The sequence below is a fragment of the Coloeus monedula genome, assembly GCF_965178545.1.
Source record: "Coloeus monedula genome assembly, chromosome: 5".
Lineage (NCBI taxonomy): Eukaryota > Metazoa > Chordata > Aves > Passeriformes > Corvidae > Coloeus > Coloeus monedula.
Genome location: NC_138785.1, coordinates 14,715,030 through 14,732,590, shown reverse-complemented (window position 1 = coordinate 14,732,590; position 17,561 = coordinate 14,715,030). Strand labels below are relative to the sequence as shown.

At 40.3% G+C, this 17,561-nt stretch overlaps 1 protein-coding gene across 8 annotated transcripts in view; it reads right to left on the bottom strand.

Moving 5' to 3' along the window:
* Positions 1–17,561, bottom strand: part of WDFY3 (WD repeat and FYVE domain containing 3) — a 156,264-nt gene that overhangs the window by 41,015 nt on the left and 97,688 nt on the right. For all 8 annotated transcript variants that reach the window (XR_014226431.1, XM_082282308.1, XM_082282313.1 and 5 more), the window contains 13 exons: positions 16,729–16,960; positions 15,098–15,198; positions 14,112–14,330; positions 11,815–11,996; positions 10,568–10,799; positions 9,774–9,934; positions 7,956–8,067; positions 7,344–7,534; positions 5,724–5,876; positions 4,057–4,130; positions 3,794–3,955; positions 2,306–2,400; positions 135–255 (listed from right to left, as the gene is read on the bottom strand). Coding sequence is in view for 7 of the 8 variants with exons in the window: in XM_082282308.1 (XP_082138434.1) it covers positions 135–255; positions 2,306–2,400; positions 3,794–3,955; positions 4,057–4,130; positions 5,724–5,876; positions 7,344–7,534; positions 7,956–8,067; positions 9,774–9,934; positions 10,568–10,799; positions 11,815–11,996; positions 14,112–14,330; positions 15,098–15,198; positions 16,729–16,960 (2,035 nt within the window). In the remaining variant the exon portion in view is untranslated. The remainder of the gene's footprint in view (positions 1–134; positions 256–2,305; positions 2,401–3,793; positions 3,956–4,056; positions 4,131–5,723; positions 5,877–7,343; positions 7,535–7,955; positions 8,068–9,773; positions 9,935–10,567; positions 10,800–11,814; positions 11,997–14,111; positions 14,331–15,097; positions 15,199–16,728; positions 16,961–17,561) is intronic.

The following is a 17,561-nucleotide window of genomic DNA, read 5'->3' as shown; positions in this document are numbered from 1 at the left end:
TGACATCTACATAAATCATTCAACAATTCCTATAAAATGATGCAACTAGTGAATTGAATGAAGGCTGTATAATTCTTCCACTTCAAATAAAAAATTATATCCTTTCTCTGCCTCAAGGGTTTTTTTCTACTTACTGCAAATTAACAGTTGTCTTTTCTTTAGATGTATAGAGAAGTTTCAGAAGGATATCTAAAAGCCTGTTCCGTAGTAGAATGAGATTAGCTGAAACAAGTCCTCCAAAATCATCCTCTGTTCCTAAATATTGAAAAAACCCAACCAAACAAAAAAAACCCCAAAAGTTAGGATTTTGGAACTTGGACATTTTAAAGGCTATTCATAAATTCCATACATAAGCAAATACAACCTGACCCCCACTCAGGCTGCAAGGAAGCTGTGCTAAAGTGCAAGCAGCCTGTTATACAGTGCTGAGAAACGTCTGGTGCCCCCTAATCACTGTCACACAGACTTAGGGCAGCTTGAAGAACAGGTAAAAGAGAATCCTAGCTTCTCAGACAATAATCTGAACTGAAGTGGTCACTGTCTGGCAGATAGAGACACAAAAACAATAAAACACCATCCCTTGCCATCCCTCCCTTCTTTCAAAATTGCATAACATAGCAATTAAATAAGCATTTTGAAAAATGAGTGGTTGGGGGTATGTAGAAATTCTAAGGAAAAAACCCTGGTACTTCCTAAACCCCTCCAAATGTAAGAAATGGAGAGAAAAATTTGTTTCCTTTTCTTTCAACAGATCCCCAAGCTCATCATCAGTTGAAAAATGCATTTACTGCACCCAAGCCAATTCACACAGCTTGGAACTAACTTTACAGCTATTTTGCAAATCCCTCTTCCTGCACCTTATGCACTCAAAGGAAGACCCTGCTTTTATGTCATTTAAAAAAGAAAAGCAGTACAGCTTGAGGCAATATATCCAAAAATGAAGATAAATGGATAATTTCTGGGCCAATGTTTTGTGCACAAGATACAGACAAAAATGATCTTCCATGGCAGAAATACAGCACAACTGGTGAACAACCAGTAGCCTAAAAACCTCATGCGCTTTGCCTCAAAAGCTTCACTTTCCATTACTGCCACACCATGAGTTCCTCCCCAAGGTTCTTCAGTCCCTCACACAGCCAAAAAACAGCTCAGGCTATGGTTACCCTGGTAAAAAAACCAAAGCAAAACAAATGATGGCCTGTAGTGAGAACACCGGTCTGGATCTCTCCAATACCCATAACCCTCTTTTTCACTAAAAAGCTCAAATTTAATCATTTTTGAGACCACAAAAAGTATTCAGAAGGAACAGGCGAGGCACAGGAAGATAATGATGAATCCCACTGGACGATGGAATGGTTTGGGTCAGAAGGGACCTTAAAGATCATCAAGTTCCTACTGCCCTGCCATGGGCAGGACACCTCCCACTGGACTTCCTCTGGTAGCTCAGAGCTCCATCTAAACAGGCCTTGAACACTTGCAGGGATGGGGCATCCACAGCTTCTCTGGGCAACCTGTGCCAGTGCCTCACCACCCCCACAGTAAGGAATTTTTTCCATATATCCATCCGATCTAAAACAGCTCTCAGTTTGAAGCCATTCCCCCTTATCCTACCACTACATGCTCTTGTGAAAGAAACATCCCTGCCCAGAATGTGCAGACTGCCCAAACCTTGTTCTTTGAGAAACCAGACCAATATAACTGTCAAACAGAAATCTCTCTCTCTCTTGTCCCTCTGCACCAGTGTATTCCCAAGAAATGTAAAAAGACAGGTTCTTTGTTTAGTCCTAGTTATTTGGGTGACATCCACTGTGGGATTAAAATATTTCTGTGCAGGAAGACTGATTGAAAATGCAATTGCACAAGGTAAATAAGGGTAGAAATGGTCTCAAAACAATTAAATCTAACAATTATTGATGGACAGTAACCTTTCTTTTTATTCCTAAAAAAAAGTCACTAGGCTTAGTCAATTCTTTCACTTCCTCCTGGGGGGGGCAGATGCACGTAGCAACCAGTTTTTTGTCTTTTTCTTTCATTTTCCCACGAAGAAGCAGAGATGCCCAGCTGATTGGAAGGAGGAAGTGGAGGAAAGAGAACACAACCATACAGTGTTAAATGAAGGAAACAACAAAAAAAAGTGTTTTGCTCTACTTTGCACTCAATACTGAAAACTAAAGCCCCACTACTACCTACCAGCCAGGTTATAACAAAATTGCAACATTGTTAATTACACTATTTCTACTTTTTATGTATTCAAGCACGGAAGAGACCACAAAGTCTACTGCTTCTAAGCACTGTCAACACTTACCACTGTCAAGCTTTTCTTCATTGTTTATTTCCATGACCACAAACTTCTCACAGACTGCAAATGTAGGTAAAGTGGAAGAGATGAACTGTCCAAACCTTGACGTGTACAGAAAAAACATCACTCATTGGCATGACAGATGCAGTCTCATCTATCAATAATTCACCTTAAATATAAAACCATGACACCAGTGATAGGGAGCTATCTAAAAATGTCAGTTTTCTCACATCTGAAGATTGATGAAAATGGCCTTCATTTAAAGTTACTATCCAAAACACAAATTAACTTGCAGTGATGAATGGAATCTTTAATTACTGCAGGTACGGGACCCTGAAAATGCTAGGATTCAGGAAAGGGAACTGGGAGATACCACTGAGTTCTAGTAAAAGAAATACCTCAGGTTAAAGGAGAACAAAACATTATTCTCAACCCCTTACAGCCGAACAATTATTAGATCAAAACTGTGATTACTCAACTCTGGAGTAACATTCATGCCTATAGCTTGGGGTTATGTAACACAGAGTCATGGTTTTCCATCACAAGACACTGATGTACCACTCCAAGAAAGGAGAAGCAATATATTCCTCTTTCCTCTGCAGCTAACCTGAAATGATCCCTAGCTAGTGCAACTTTTCCCAAGTTATGCAACGTATTTTGTTTTTTCCTTCCAGGAAGGAGAACAAGGAACACTCGGATAGGCATTCTACAATCTATTCTGTAACCACTGAAGCATAAAATCAATAGTTTTATTCTTGAATCATTTTTGTGTCCTGTATAATTAAAACAAAGACAGGTAAGATGCTCAGGTTGAGGCATCTGATACCTTTAATTGTACTGAAAAGTAAGAAGCTGAAAATATCACCACTCGTATGCAAAGAGCTCCCAAGCCCTGCAATATTTTATCCATTTCCATTCTAATGAAATGAGAGATGAAAAAAATCAAGTTATCAAGGAGTTAAAACTATTTTTAAAGCATTTCTAATACTCCTGTACATATGAATTGCAGCAACTAGCGCAATTTTCATCAGTCAGAATTAGTTGTACTATATCTGACAGTCTTAAATATCTTTTTATACAGTGATGATTAAGAAAAAATCTGGAACTAAACCTTGCATACAAGATAGTAATCAAAACTGCATTTTAACCAGAAGTATCTTTTTAGATAATAATAATATTCAGTGGTAGCCAGGAGGAGTGCTCAGTGCTTTACATGAACAAAGGAGCTGCAATTCAGCACCTTCACTTTTCACCTGTAGAACATTAAGCCAGTTGATCATTCAACCATGCTTGGTCAGATGCAAACTGAAAATAATATGCAAATCAAGTTTCCAACATATTGCCTATGTCTAGTTCAATCTAGTTCATAGAGGAGAAAAAAAAAATCAGTACACGAGCATTCCATGTTACACACTCCACAGCAGTACGACCACGAAGTACTTTTGACCAAGGTAACAGAACAAAGAAAGACAGAATTATCCAGGTGTGGGCTACCTGAGTAGGTCATAGCTGCTGGGGAAGCCCTGAAGCAGAAAGCTCAGCACATTGCTAATTGCAGCGATGGTGGGCTGGGACAGGGACATGTCTCGAAGAGTCAACAGCAGTCTTGGGATGAGCTGGAATTCCCTCATTAACTTTGCATTCTTTGCTGCTTCACTGGAGAAGAAAAGAAAGGAGATGGCCTTTTAAAATTAGAGTATCCTCTAAATGCCACCTAATCCAATAAATCCTATTACTAGGCTTGCATCAGTTCATACCTCGACTCAGTGAGGAGTTCAATGAAGTGCTCAAATAATGACAGATGAAGCTCATAGGGTGCATGAAGCCAGACCTGAAATACAGAAAAGACAATATATTTTGTACACAAATCGACTTGTAGATTAAAAACAGGCATCGATAAATCAAAGGTTATGAAGAAATTAAAACCATTCATGCACATGAATATTTACCACATTACCATGAAGAACCACGCATTGGTTCCAAACCAATATTCTCTGTAAAGTACCATGCTGAAAACTTATAAAGGGACCTAGACAAAAGGTTACACACTATCTTCTTGTCTTTTTACACCAACTTTAAACAGACAGTGCAATGACTCCAAAGGAGCTGTTGGGGTTTACAAGGCTGTGTTAAATTTATTTGGTTTAAGTGAAGGTTTATGTCTTTGTAAAATTAACTTACTACTTTCTGCCAAGATTAGACTCAAGGTCTTCCATGATTTTATTTTTTACCCAGCACTGCCTGCACTTAAATTATTTAGATTCTTTACCAAAAACCCCAAAATATCAATTGTTCAATCAATAGAAGTAATAGAAGATATAAAAGCCAGAAAGCTCACAGTTACAGCCGCAAATCTTAAAATTGATTTGCTATTGAACAAAGCATAATTAATACCTGTTCTCTGGTGTATAAAACTGGCTTAAATGAAAAGCTTTCTAGCTTTTGCTTTTCTTCTAATCTTATAATTTAAAATGATGACAACAATCTTTTAATTTCCCTGTTCTGCATGAGTAAGAACATCTAATCTATCCAATTTAAGTGCAATGTTTGGGTCACTGATTTCTGAATAAAGTAAATAATTTTAAAAACCTCAAAAAACCAAAAAAACAACAGCCAAAAATCTCAGACATTTGGAAAGTTCCTTCTTAAATAAGGTTTCCAGGAGAGCTTTGAAATACTCAAACAGACATCTAAAAAAAGGAAATTGTTAAGTCTATTAAGTCATTTGTGCAAAACTGACTTGCAGTATTAAGTCAGCAGATCTTATAGCTGGCTTAGCAGTGGTACTAGTGTTTTTACTTATTTACTTTAATGTATGTGAGTCAGAATTCTTTTACTCAGTCTGTGTCAGGTATAGATAATGCCAAAGGAGCAAACACTGAAGGGTAAATTCTACGAACCTTTTAACAGCCTCTACTGCATTAGCATTTCCCTCTGAAATTTGCTACTTTCCTTAGTTTAACACAACACTTTATTCCATAGGTCATGCAAACAGAATTTTAACTCCCTTACTATTAACCTTGAAGGAGATGTGTGATAAAAGTGATTACCATGTGCTATGTTGAAAGTTTACCTCCTACTTTCATTTTCAATGCATTTTTCATGCCTTGATATATGTACTGCAGTAGAACACACAGGTGAAAAGAAATTGATGAACAGAAAACTACAAAATATTATCTTCTAAAACCACAAAAAGCAGAAACACTTGTGGCATTCATCCATTGTTTGTGCAGTGATTCAAGCCATTTCAGCAGGAAAAGTTACCAATAATCTTGTTCAACTGCTTTACTGTACTATGTAAGAAATAGTAAGTTCTCAGGATAACAGCCTAATTTGCTGTTGTTGAATATTAAAGGTACACTATCAGCATCTGACTTAATCACCATCTAGCACCATCATCACCATTCTGTGCAGCTTTACATACTTCAAAATCACAGAGCAGGTCCTGGAAAGCAGCAGAATTTGGGATAATGGATGTCTCGTGCCCGCTGTCAACTGTTCCCACCAAGGAAAAGGTCAGGTGGAGTATGTGGCTGTTCAGAAGGGACCGTTTCTTCTTTAACAGCATTGCCAGAAGCTTGAACAAGTAAACAGAAAAGGAATTAGTACCTGTGAGCACACAGTAATGTTGTCTAAGCATGCAGGAGAACAGATGAAATGCCTGTACCCCTTTTGAGAAGGCCCTTACAGTACGTCTGCTAGCTGGTACTTGATGAAAGAGTTTGAAAGTGGCATTACAGTTCATTACAAAACCAGCATATCCAGGACACTCTCAAGCTCATAAAACATTTGTTTACACCACAGACAGGACCTAGGCCCTGAGGATTGGGCACACACATGCACAACGCAGCCCTCTCAGCTCTCTGGCAGTCAGTCACAGTTTCAAGACAGCACATTCTCAAACAGCTGTGCTCCTGTACAGCAAGTGTGGACATGGGAGACTTAAATGGAGTAGGACTAGAGCACTGCATGCCCAAATGAGAGGTATTCTGGCACTGAAAAACAGTAACATAAACCTGAATAAGCCTTTTTTTTACTGCTATCCTTTGTTCCCCTAGGCATGACTGTAGTCCCCACTTTTGCTCTTCTTATAATCTGGGTTGGGAAAGAACCATTTACCAGATGTACTACTACAGTTTCTTGTCTTCTGAAGCAAACTGGTTTAAACTCTCAGCATACTGGCGTGCTCAGCTTTACCATCCTCACCTAAACACTAAAGAAACACATATTTCTGGGAATCTCCCTCAAACCACATTATTTGCTGATACAAGTGGAATGTAAGGTCATATGTGACGATCCACAGACTACTCATGGTACAAGGAGGACACTGTCTAGACTTGTTTGGTCACAGTAAGCCGAGGTCTGCACCAAGCTCCTTGGAATGGTATGTTTTGATGTAACTACACCAGGCATCAGCATTACAAGGTTTTTAAATATGCTGCCTAAACCACAGAACTTTCCATTTCAGTAAAGCAGCCTCCATGAGGCACATAAAACACATTGCTCATGTGAAGACTTTTTCAAATCAGTCAACCAATCCTTCTGCATAACTGACTGCCTTTTCCCCATCCCAATGGAGAATTAATGTCTTCAGCTTGAAAGGAAACAGCATCAGTAACTACAAAATCTGTGCAGTCTCCTCAAAAGGATGCTTCTAAGAGTTCACTTGTTTGGATTTTTTTATGTGCCCTTATCCTTCTCTCTTGCTGGCACATCAGAGACAGAAGCTCCCAGACCTGCAGGGGTGGGTTCAAAATCACAAGGAAAGAATCATTTAAGTACCATAGTTGTGCTCCCCTGTGCTGTTAATGAAGGCTCACTTTCAGCAATGTAGCTAAATATGCACAATGGCTTAGCAAAAAACTTTTCACCCTCTCCTTTAAAAAATGTCCTAAATAATTCATCTATGCTAATTAACCAAGAGCAGAAACTTTAAAAGAGAAACTCGGGTTACAACACGACGAGATTTCCATGGGAACTGTGATAACAAACAGTCAAGTTCAATTCAACCAGCCTGGTCTGTTTTAACACATTTCTTACATACCTGATAACCTTTGATTCTTTCCATCTCTTTGCTGGCCAGCGGATTGCTCTTTACCACACAGACCAAGGCCTTCACAGCTGCATACAACCCTTCCACATCTGATGCCATGGCTACAAGTCCCAAAATAGCAGCAGCCCCACCAATGTACTGCAGTGTAGTGGCAACAGGCTTGGGGACAAATGTTCTTACTCCTGAGCACAGACAGAAAAAAAAAAATTAAAATAGCCTCAAATCGAATTTTTGCAAGAAATAATTGTGAAAATATGAAAGCAATTTTCATTTTAGCATTTCTTGAATTATGAAAAGAATGTCATTAGAAGAACTATGACACCTCACAAGAGGAAGTAAAGGACATATAGAACAATAGTTTATAACCTAAGGTAAAGTAATTGAATATATTTTCATAATGAGAAATCATAAACTGAAACAAGCATCCCATGTGAGCAAAACCCAAAAGATAATAGTATATCCATAAAATGCAAAAATGCTCAATAAATACAATGATGCACCATTAACATTCATCAATTGCATGATTTATCTTCTAGATCAAAGTTCTTACTGACAAGTAATTAACAACTTTAAAGCATAGTAATTCTTAAGTGCTCAACTCACCCAAATACCCTATCAAAGCTGCACCAATGGAGCGCGCTGGTCCATTCAAATGCCCTGCTGAGTTATGTAGCAACTTCACAGGTGTGGCATTTTCATGAGAAGAAATTGCCAGCTGAAAAAAAACAAGAAAAAAAAGCTGAAGGGAAGAGGGGCTTTTTTTATGCAAGCCTAAAATTTGTAACTTATGAATTTTCCTACTATGATAAGGAGTAGCATACAACAAAACAGAACTAGAATCATCATCAAGATAGTCTCTCAAGTTAAGAGACATTTCTGGACTCCAAAGTTTATGGAGGATGAGTCTAACTTTAAAAATAATCCCACCAGACCAGAGAAGGAGTTTGGATTGAAAAGGACATTTAAAACTCACAGAATTATAGATTGGCTTGGTTTGGAAGGGAGCTTAAAGAGCATCTCATTCCAACCCTGCTGCAATAGGCAGGGACACCTTCCACTAAACCAGGTTGCTCAAAGCCCCATCCAACCTGGCCTTGAACACTTGCAGGGGTTGGAGCAACCACAACTCCTCTGGACAAGCGATGCCACTGCCACTCCACCATCACAGCAAAGACCTTTCTCCTGCTATCTAAACCTCTCTTTTCAGTTTGAAGCCATTCCCCCTTGTCCCATCACTACATGCTTTTGTAAAAAGTCCCTCTCTGTCCTTCTTGCAGGCTCCCTTCAGGCACTGGAAGGTTGCCATTAGGTCCCCCTGAAACTTTCCATTCTCCTTTCTTCAGTTTGTTCTCAGGTCTGAGAACAAACCCAGATGTCAGCCTTTCCTCATAGGAGAGGTGCTCCATCCCTCTGATCATCTTGGTGGTCTCCCCTGGACACACTCCAAGAGGTCCATGCCCTTCCTGTGCTGCAACCCCAGAGCTGGAGGCAGCCTGCAGGTGGGGTCTCACCAGAGCAGAGGGGCAGAATTCCCTCCCTCCCCTGCTGCCCACGGTGCTTTGCATGCAGCCCAGGACACATTTGGCTTTCTGGGCTGCAAGTGCACACGGCTGAGGCACGTCCAGGCTCTCATCCACTGGTGTCCCCAAGTCCTTCTGGGCAGGGCTGCCCTTAATCTGTTCATCCCCAGCCTGGATTGATACCAGGGATTGCCCCAACCCAGGTGCAGAACCTTGCACTTTGTCTTGTTAAACCTCATGAGCTTCCAATTGGCCCACTCCTCTGGGCCCACCTAGCCCTGGAACTTGTCCAGATCACTCTGGATGGAAACCTGCCCTTGAGGTGTGTCAACAGCACCACTCAGCTTGGTTTCATCAGCAAATGTGCTGAGGGTGCACTTGATCCCTCTGTGTCATTAATGAAGGTATTAAATAATACTGGTGACCCCTGAGGGACACCACTTGCCACCGATTTCCACTGGGACTCTGAGCCATTGACCACTGCCAACTGTCCAACCACTTTCCTATCAGTCTTAACAGCCCAGCCACTAAATCCATCTCTCTCTTATTTGGAGAAAAGGATGTTGTGTGGGACGATGTTAAAGGCTTTACAGCAGTCCAGATAAATGACATGTGTAACCCTTCCCTTGTCCACGGATGCAGTCACCTCACCATAGAAGGCCCTAAGGTTTGCCATCTAGTGCCTAGAGAAGCTGAGAGTTCTCAGTTCCTGGAAGCGTTCGAGGTCAGGCTGGAATCACTTTGAGCAACCTGATAGAGTGGAAAGTGTCCCTGCCCACAGGAGGGGGACTGGACTAGATGACAACATTATTGCTCCTGGCTGCAGTGAGCAAATTGTCTTGATGTAAGTTAAAAGAAAGGAAAAAGTCATACACATTAACCAACTGATTTCCCAACACACCTGTTTGGCAATAGCTTTACTATCCAACTTGTTGTAAACTTTCCTTATTTTTGCCACTGTAAATGAAGAAACTGACAATGCATAGAGACCAAAGGAGACCTTCTCTTCCGGTACCAAAGATACTGGAGATGGGTTGATTCCTTCAGACTTTGAATCTTTACCTTAAAGACAAAACAGAAGTTCCCTTCATTAATGGCGTTGTCTTTATTTTAAATTTGAAGAGTAAAATCTTAAGCAACTTATACTGCAGAATAGGTATAAAAAGAAGATTTTACACATAGCTGAGATGTGATATTGTCCAGCCTAAGGGCCATAAACGTCCCTTCCCTTCTGAAGGAAGAGAAAGCAACCAAAAACCAGAGAAGCACTTGGTAAATCTGCATCTTTGCCTGTGACAACTGGCTTTTTACTACAGTTTGCTAGGAAAGCTGCCTTGGAATGGTACGAGAGATGCAAGATTCAAAAAGAATATATAACCATATCTTGAAAATTTTGCATTCTTCTAATTTCACTTTCTATAGATAAATATAGCATACAGTATGAATAATGACAACTTTAAGCATTTCTAACTGGTTTAAAGCCAAAGTGAGGAATACAAGCACTTCTACCATATCTCAGTAAAAGAATTTGGATTTCTCTCATCCTCTTCAACAGCAGCTACTAATCATCTTCCTATGAACAGTGAGCTTTTCCTCTCTGCTCCTGCACACTCTCTCACCTCTTCTGCCCATACACACACAAAGATGCCAGCACAGACAGCCCAAGTTACCAGGTGCCACCTGAACTGTACCTACATGGAACATAAACTGCTTGGAAGCTCCCGACATAGTTTGGTCCCAGCTCATAAATGGTGCTGACCCCTGGGGCAGGCAGCACTTCCTCCAGGAAGTGCGTGGGGCCCAGACGCCACACCAGGGAGGAGAGCTGGCGCTGTGCGGGCGGCGTGCCGATGTAGGCGTACACTGTGCTGACCACGGGGGGATTGGCAGAGCCAGAGCCACTGGGGCTGCTGTGGATGTAGTGAAGCTGTAAGGGAGCAAAACACAGGCAACTTAGTGAGGGAGTAAGGGTACTGTGACGAGATCAGAAATTTTGTCCAAAAATGGTTTTGCAAGCCAGGGGATGTATCAAATGAGTGCTATGTAATGCAGGGTATTTTGACACTGTACTGAAATAGGCAGTCAAGAACATCAAACAGAAAGAAAGTGCAAGGACCAGAAGTGGCTATCAAAAGATGAAGGTGTGTATGGAAACACATGAAGAGAACATGAAAATTCTGTGCTTGAAAAGGCTGTATGTTGATTCTAAAAACATGGTGCTCAAAGTAGTGTTCTCTCTCCTTTCCCAGCCTTTGCAAATTATACCATTTCGAGGTAAAGTGCAAACGTGATGAACTAAATTCAGCAAGACTTTTCAAATAATTAAACAAATACATGAGTAGGAATCTGGCCAATATATAAAGACAGTAACAACCTCACAGTCTTTTTCTATCTACCTTGTAAAAATTCTGTTAGCAGCTATTGAATGTAGTCATGCATGGCCAGAAAGACGGCCAGATACACGCTCATGTATTACAGCTGTTAGCTTAACAACTTACCATAGTACTCCTCTTGCAAAAGGAATACTGGGAGGTAAACTTTGAAAGTCAACCTGTTGTTTTACCTGCAGCAGTACAGTAACATCAGCTAGTTTAAACCCCACGCAAGGTTATGCTTTATCCCTTAAAGCCTACACCTACCAGGTGCCAAATGATGTCTGGATATCTGTTGCAGATTAGGAATACTTTGTGCTCAGTGGACAGGTCCACAGGGTTCTTCACTGCTCTCTGCAGTTTCTTTCACCTAATAATGAGGTACTGACCTTTGCAAATAAATGTGGTGTTTGCTTGATGTTTTTTGTTTTGTTGCTTGGGTTGGGGTTTTTTTTTGGGCGGGGTGGTGGTGGTTTATTTTCGTTCTTGTCTTTTTTAAGGTTTTTTTTTGCACAGAGAGATAAAAATCACTCCAACCAGTAAAAATGAGGATTGAAAGACTTATTTTACCTTAACAGTGTTAACAAGCTGTCCATCGAGGTACAGTGCAGCTGTGCTGTTCTTCAGCATGCCTTTACTCATGACCAGAACTAGGTGATGCCACTGGCCTTCCACAATGAGGTCACCGCAGCGGAAACGGGCACAACAGGGAAGAATTTCATAAAATGATGATTCCTCACTGAAGTCATCAACTAAAGGAAAAATACCAGTTAGTGGGCACCAGCATGAATGTTTTAAGTGCTTAAAAATCTCAGGATATATTCAGACTTTTGATAATTGTATTTTACTTCTCACCTTCTCCCTTCCCTTCGAAATTTTAGCTGGAATTACTAGTTGGCTCAGGTTTTTACTTTCTCATGCTGCCATGCAAGTCACAGAAAGATCTTTTGTTGTTTGCCTAAAAAAGTTTCTACAGCAGCAGTCACCAAAAAACAGTAGATGTCTCCCCAAACCCACAGAGCCATTTTTCACTTTTCTCACACCGTGGAGACTTCCAGACTTTTTATTCCCATTTCTGCATCACAAAATTGACTCCTACTGTACTTAAAAGTTGTCCCAAAAGGAAAAAGAAATAAAAAAAGGATAAAAAACACCCCCAAAAACCCAAGGAATGTTTCAACAGAAACCATGAACTTCTCAGATCCCTCTTCATTCTTCCATACTGAAGGAAAAGAAACCATTAATCCTCTTACCACAACAGCTGCCTGCACAGGGAGAGCACTCAAGTAGCACAAGGAAAATGTTAAAAGCAGAGTACTTAGAACTAACATTCAGATACAAAAATAATCTCAAGACCTTTTTCTCAGCCAAGTATCTTGAGCACAATTCTTGCTCACAAGAAGGGTACTTAAACCACCCCATTTATTTTACAAGAGACTGTCAGCACTTCCAATCCCTGTGTTGTGCACAGCAATTCCAATCTCAGTTCTTCAGGTCCCTACCTGCTCAGCACTCAACAGTACACCACCAACTATGATTTAGACACAACAGGGTAGCACTGAAATGAAGCAAAGTGTCCTGGTTCAGCAAAAAAACAGTCTTTATAGTCATACACCTTCAGATCTTCTCTGACAAAGCCTTTTCAAATCCAATCTCTTTCAGGGAGTTTGATCATAGGGGCTCACAAACTAAAAACATATGAACTATAGCTCCAGTGCAGGCTAAAGCAATTTGTGTGAAGACAAACTTGCTTCATTCTCTAAGAGTTTGTTCCTCTGAAAAATAAAGCACTGTCAGTATCTTTGTAATTTAAGAGGTTTAATTCATACTTTATACTATGAGTTTTCAGCTCTCAAGCTTCATGTTTTGAAGCTGACTTCTACTAAGAGAGACTGCAGCAGTTAATGATGTGAATGTCTGCTTAGAGATTATTCCTTATTTTCATGGTAACAGTCCGCTTAGCTGTTTGTGGGAGGTTTTTTTAATAACAGTTGTACAAATTCTTTATTAGTGCTGCCTACTCAAAAGTAAAGAACAGAAACAGGAACAGATTTTTGATAACCATTTGTGCTGGTCTAGTGACACATGCAGAAGGCTGCCCTGCTCCTCCACAAACCCAGTGTGTAACAGCCTGTCAAAACCAACCACTTTTGGAGGCTCTGATGAAGGGCAAGGCAGGAGACAGCTCATCCTCAAGTCCCTAAGTGCACTGATAGCTCTCTCTAGGGCAAGGCAGGAGACAGCTCATCCTCAAGTCCCTAAGTGCACTGATAGCTCTCTCTAGCAAATTTACTGGTGTCACCAGCTTCACTTAGATCTTCACCACAGCTCCTGTAATTCCTCCTTTGGTCACAGATCCTGGATGGAGATATAAACTGTTTCTGAAAACTGACCACAGCATTAAAATATGAAATGAATGACTGACTGCCTTCAAAAAACCGTCCAGTACCTGGACTATCCAGACTGAAAAAGCCTTCAAAACCTTTTAGTTTACTATTTCTAAATTTCTTCAAAGCAAAGACAGTTAAAAGAGATGATGTCTAAAATGAATGACACAAGATAAATCACAGGCAAGACCTTTCAAAATCAATGATGTAATCCCTCCCACTAATACATAACACCTGGGGTTTTGGCAGAAATTTTTCTTTATATATAGACAATGAATCTTCTTTGGAAATTATAAAAGCTCAATAAATTAATGTTTACATTTTGCATTTTTCCGTTGTTAAAACCCCTCAGGAACTGGTGAAGCAGCAACAAAAAGTCCAGCACACACAATTTTCTGGGATACTGGGTTTACAATAAATTTTGCTGTTGCATCCCTACAATATTGTCAGCATTAGCTGATGACGTGGCACACCTCTTACCATAATTCTGAAGCAATTCTTCTTTAGTTGAAACAATCAGTGAGCGGTCTTTTGCCGAGAGGACAATGGCAAGGCAGACGTAATGCTGCTCCGAGGAGTTCGCACGCCGCACTACAGTGAGGAGTCTCACGGGATGGTTATTAGGAGGTGTACTAAAATGTTCAATACAAAACCAAGTTGAGTAGCTTAAACCAGATGGTGGTGGGAAAAACCTTTCACCTAAAAACAAGAAGAAAGCCCATTACACAGCTGCAGTAGGTACTACTTAGGATTCCTACTTGATCCTGTTCTTTTTTTCATATCAGCTCAGTTGATTGCAGGTGTTTTCTCAAATGCTGAAGAAGCCCCTGTTGAGGGAATATCTCTCTACCACATACATCTGACTCCATTTAACATCCTAGGATGTTCCCACTAATTCTGCCTTACTGCAGTAAACCTTCGCCTTAGTTTTTAGACTTAACAACTAACTTTTTAACTAAGTGACCATGTTCAAGGAATCCCACAGCACACCAGGTTCCTGCAGGGTGAATAACCTACAACAACATGTAAAAGTGATAGCAAACAATTTAGATGGGGTTTTTGTCATGGTGTGTGCAACTACACCTGTAATAAATGCAATCTAGGATTCAGTAGAACAAAGTCACAAGTACAGCATTACAGTTCATTACACATTTCTTATGCTCCACACACCACTACCTCAACTTTCTCCTTAATGCATCCTGGGTTACTATTCATACACCTTGGTTGATTACAATTTAACCTTCTACTTTAAGCTTTGCGTCTTAAAGCAATCACATATTTATATTTCATATTGCTTTTCACTGTCTTGGGGGCAATAGGCAACAGAAATACACACACAAAAACGACACAAGAAGTTCTTCTTGGTGAGTGCACAGTGTCCAACACCATACAGTCTTAACAAAGAAGTCTAAGAGAACTCAACATCAGACACAAAGCACTGTTGCCAGTCATACTGGAGTACTCACCAGTTCCAATTCCACTCACAACCGCACCATCAACAAGTCCTGTTGTAACAGCATTATTTGTAGGTGCATTGTGGGGAGCCAGGCTTGGCAAGAACAGGCACCTGTTAAACAGAGGATCAGTAACACACTGGAGTTTATGGAACTCAATGTAAGTGGAGTTAAATACAAACAAAGCATGGCCTAGGAAAATATACCATAAGCATACACATTCATGACTTTATGTAGTATTGAAAAACAGAAATTAATTCTCAATATTGGTCATTGTGAGTCTAAATTATCTTTAGCAAAAGGAGCTTTGGCAGTGTATGCCTTTGGTGCAAAGGTATAGAGTTATGCCCATGTGGCTCCATACCACAGGATGCTCCCTTGTGGGCACCCGTATCTTGCACCAGCCTTTGAGAGTGGATCAGATAAATAGTCAAAGGATCTGGCAACTGCAAACTATGTTGTTCTTATCCTCAGCAGTATGCTCTCACACTAACATCGTATTCCACCAACTTAGCTATGTTTGGTCCTTACAAGAGTCACTGATGCTGTGGACACAATGGAAATCATTACAAGGAGAAAAGGTTTTAGATTTTTTAAAAATTTATAATAGAAGCCTTCTTAGATGACTTGCTGAAATTCCAGGAATTCACAGCTGCATGATATGAGTTACTTCCGGACATGTTACCAGCACTCACAAATCTCCTGAAGCAAAAACAGTGACAATTCATTTTGCCAGCCTATTTCAAGTTCATAGATCTAAAGAATTTTCTTTCCTTTTCTCTTATGAAGGATGTAGAACAGAGCTTAGAGCAACATTCATTTTCATAAAAAAAGTCAGTCTCTGACTGTATTGGATATGAAGACTAGATGGAAAATGGGAGCTGCATCCTTGCTTTGCAGAACTGAAAAGAGAATGCAGAGCAGTAGAGCCCCCAAGTATCAATGTTTTTCTAGTCCATTTTTATAACCAAAAAGACAAAACATTTTCCTTAAACAGATGCTGAGAATGGTGTAATGTTTTCATCTTCTGAACAGTCAAATCATATTACATGATCCTCATAAAGTGCCTCACTCAGCAGGTGTTTAGTTAGAGAAAAACAGTAAGTGATACTGGGTGCTAAAAGAAAAAAATGAGCTAAGCATGATATCCAGGCTCTGCCTCCAGTTAGTAATACTGGTTTTTTTCAGTTATTTGAACTCATCATAGCTGCCTTGTCTGCTTTATTTGTATTTCTGATTTGCCCACTTTCACATTTTCACATTCTTCAGCCATTTTAAGCAGGTCTCAGAACATCTGGACCATGCAAATGTCATACATAAATCCCAGCAACCCTTCAAGGGTATGTTGGCATTCCTTCATTTTATAAGGGATGTGAAACCTGGAACTGAGAGGGTCCTGTCAATGATACATATTTTGTTTACTTTCACACACGGCGAGCAAGCATTTTTTATCAAGGTATTAATGAATGAGAGAGTGGAAATTTATGTGACTTGAAGCATTCCTTTCTCTTCTTTAAAGAGTTCATTTGTTCCTTGCTGGCAAACAGCCTATTAAAAATCACAAGCATTCCTCTGGAAAAAAGGAAAGTAAGCAAACACTGCACTATGCCCCATGCTACTTAGAGAGCACTGCAGGACCTTACCCAAACCCTTCCAAAGACGTGTCAAACTCGATGAATGCCGGCGTCACCGATGATCCGTGAAGCCTGATATCATGTGGGGTTGTCATGGAGACCAAACACTTGACTCTCGTCAGGGGCACTGTGCTCCCTTCTGCTGGCTTGAGCAGGCTCTTGCTTATCCGATAGTGGCTGTCCTCGTGCACGCTGAAGACACTGTCAGGACCCAGACCCTCCATGGAAGTGACCATGCTATCTACAGGAGAAGTTGAGAAACAACACGGCACTGCAAAAGGGAGGCATTTTCAGGCTGTTTATTTGGACTTTCCAAGTCCAGTGGAATAGCTGGATGGTCAGTCATCATCAGCTAGTTCAGCCTCTCAGAAGATAATGAGTTGGGCAGCATTGCTTTGATTATAAAAATGCTCAACCCAGGCAGAAAGATGAGCATCTTGCACAACACACTACGGAAAGTTTGTGGTAAAGCCAAGAGGCTGTCCCATTACCTAATGTCAGCACAGTGTCCTTTTTGCAGAGGCTCCTCTTCAGATGCATTCCTGCTACCTGACTTAACAGGCAGGAAAAACTCTGCTTCGTGTTTTTCAGATGAAGTAACTCTGAGCAAGAAGTCTCAGAGCTCTCAATAAGCAGAATGAATCAGTTAGCTTAGGCAATTCAACATAACTTGCGGTATTCAGAAGGTAGCTTTGCATTCTGTTTCCTAGGCTAAAAATCTTTCCAGTCTCACATTTTCACAATTTTCATTGTTTATTTTTCTGAGCGATAATACCCTAATGCAAATATATACATATATAAAAATAAATAAAGCCAAACTGGTCAAGAGATTCAATGTATCT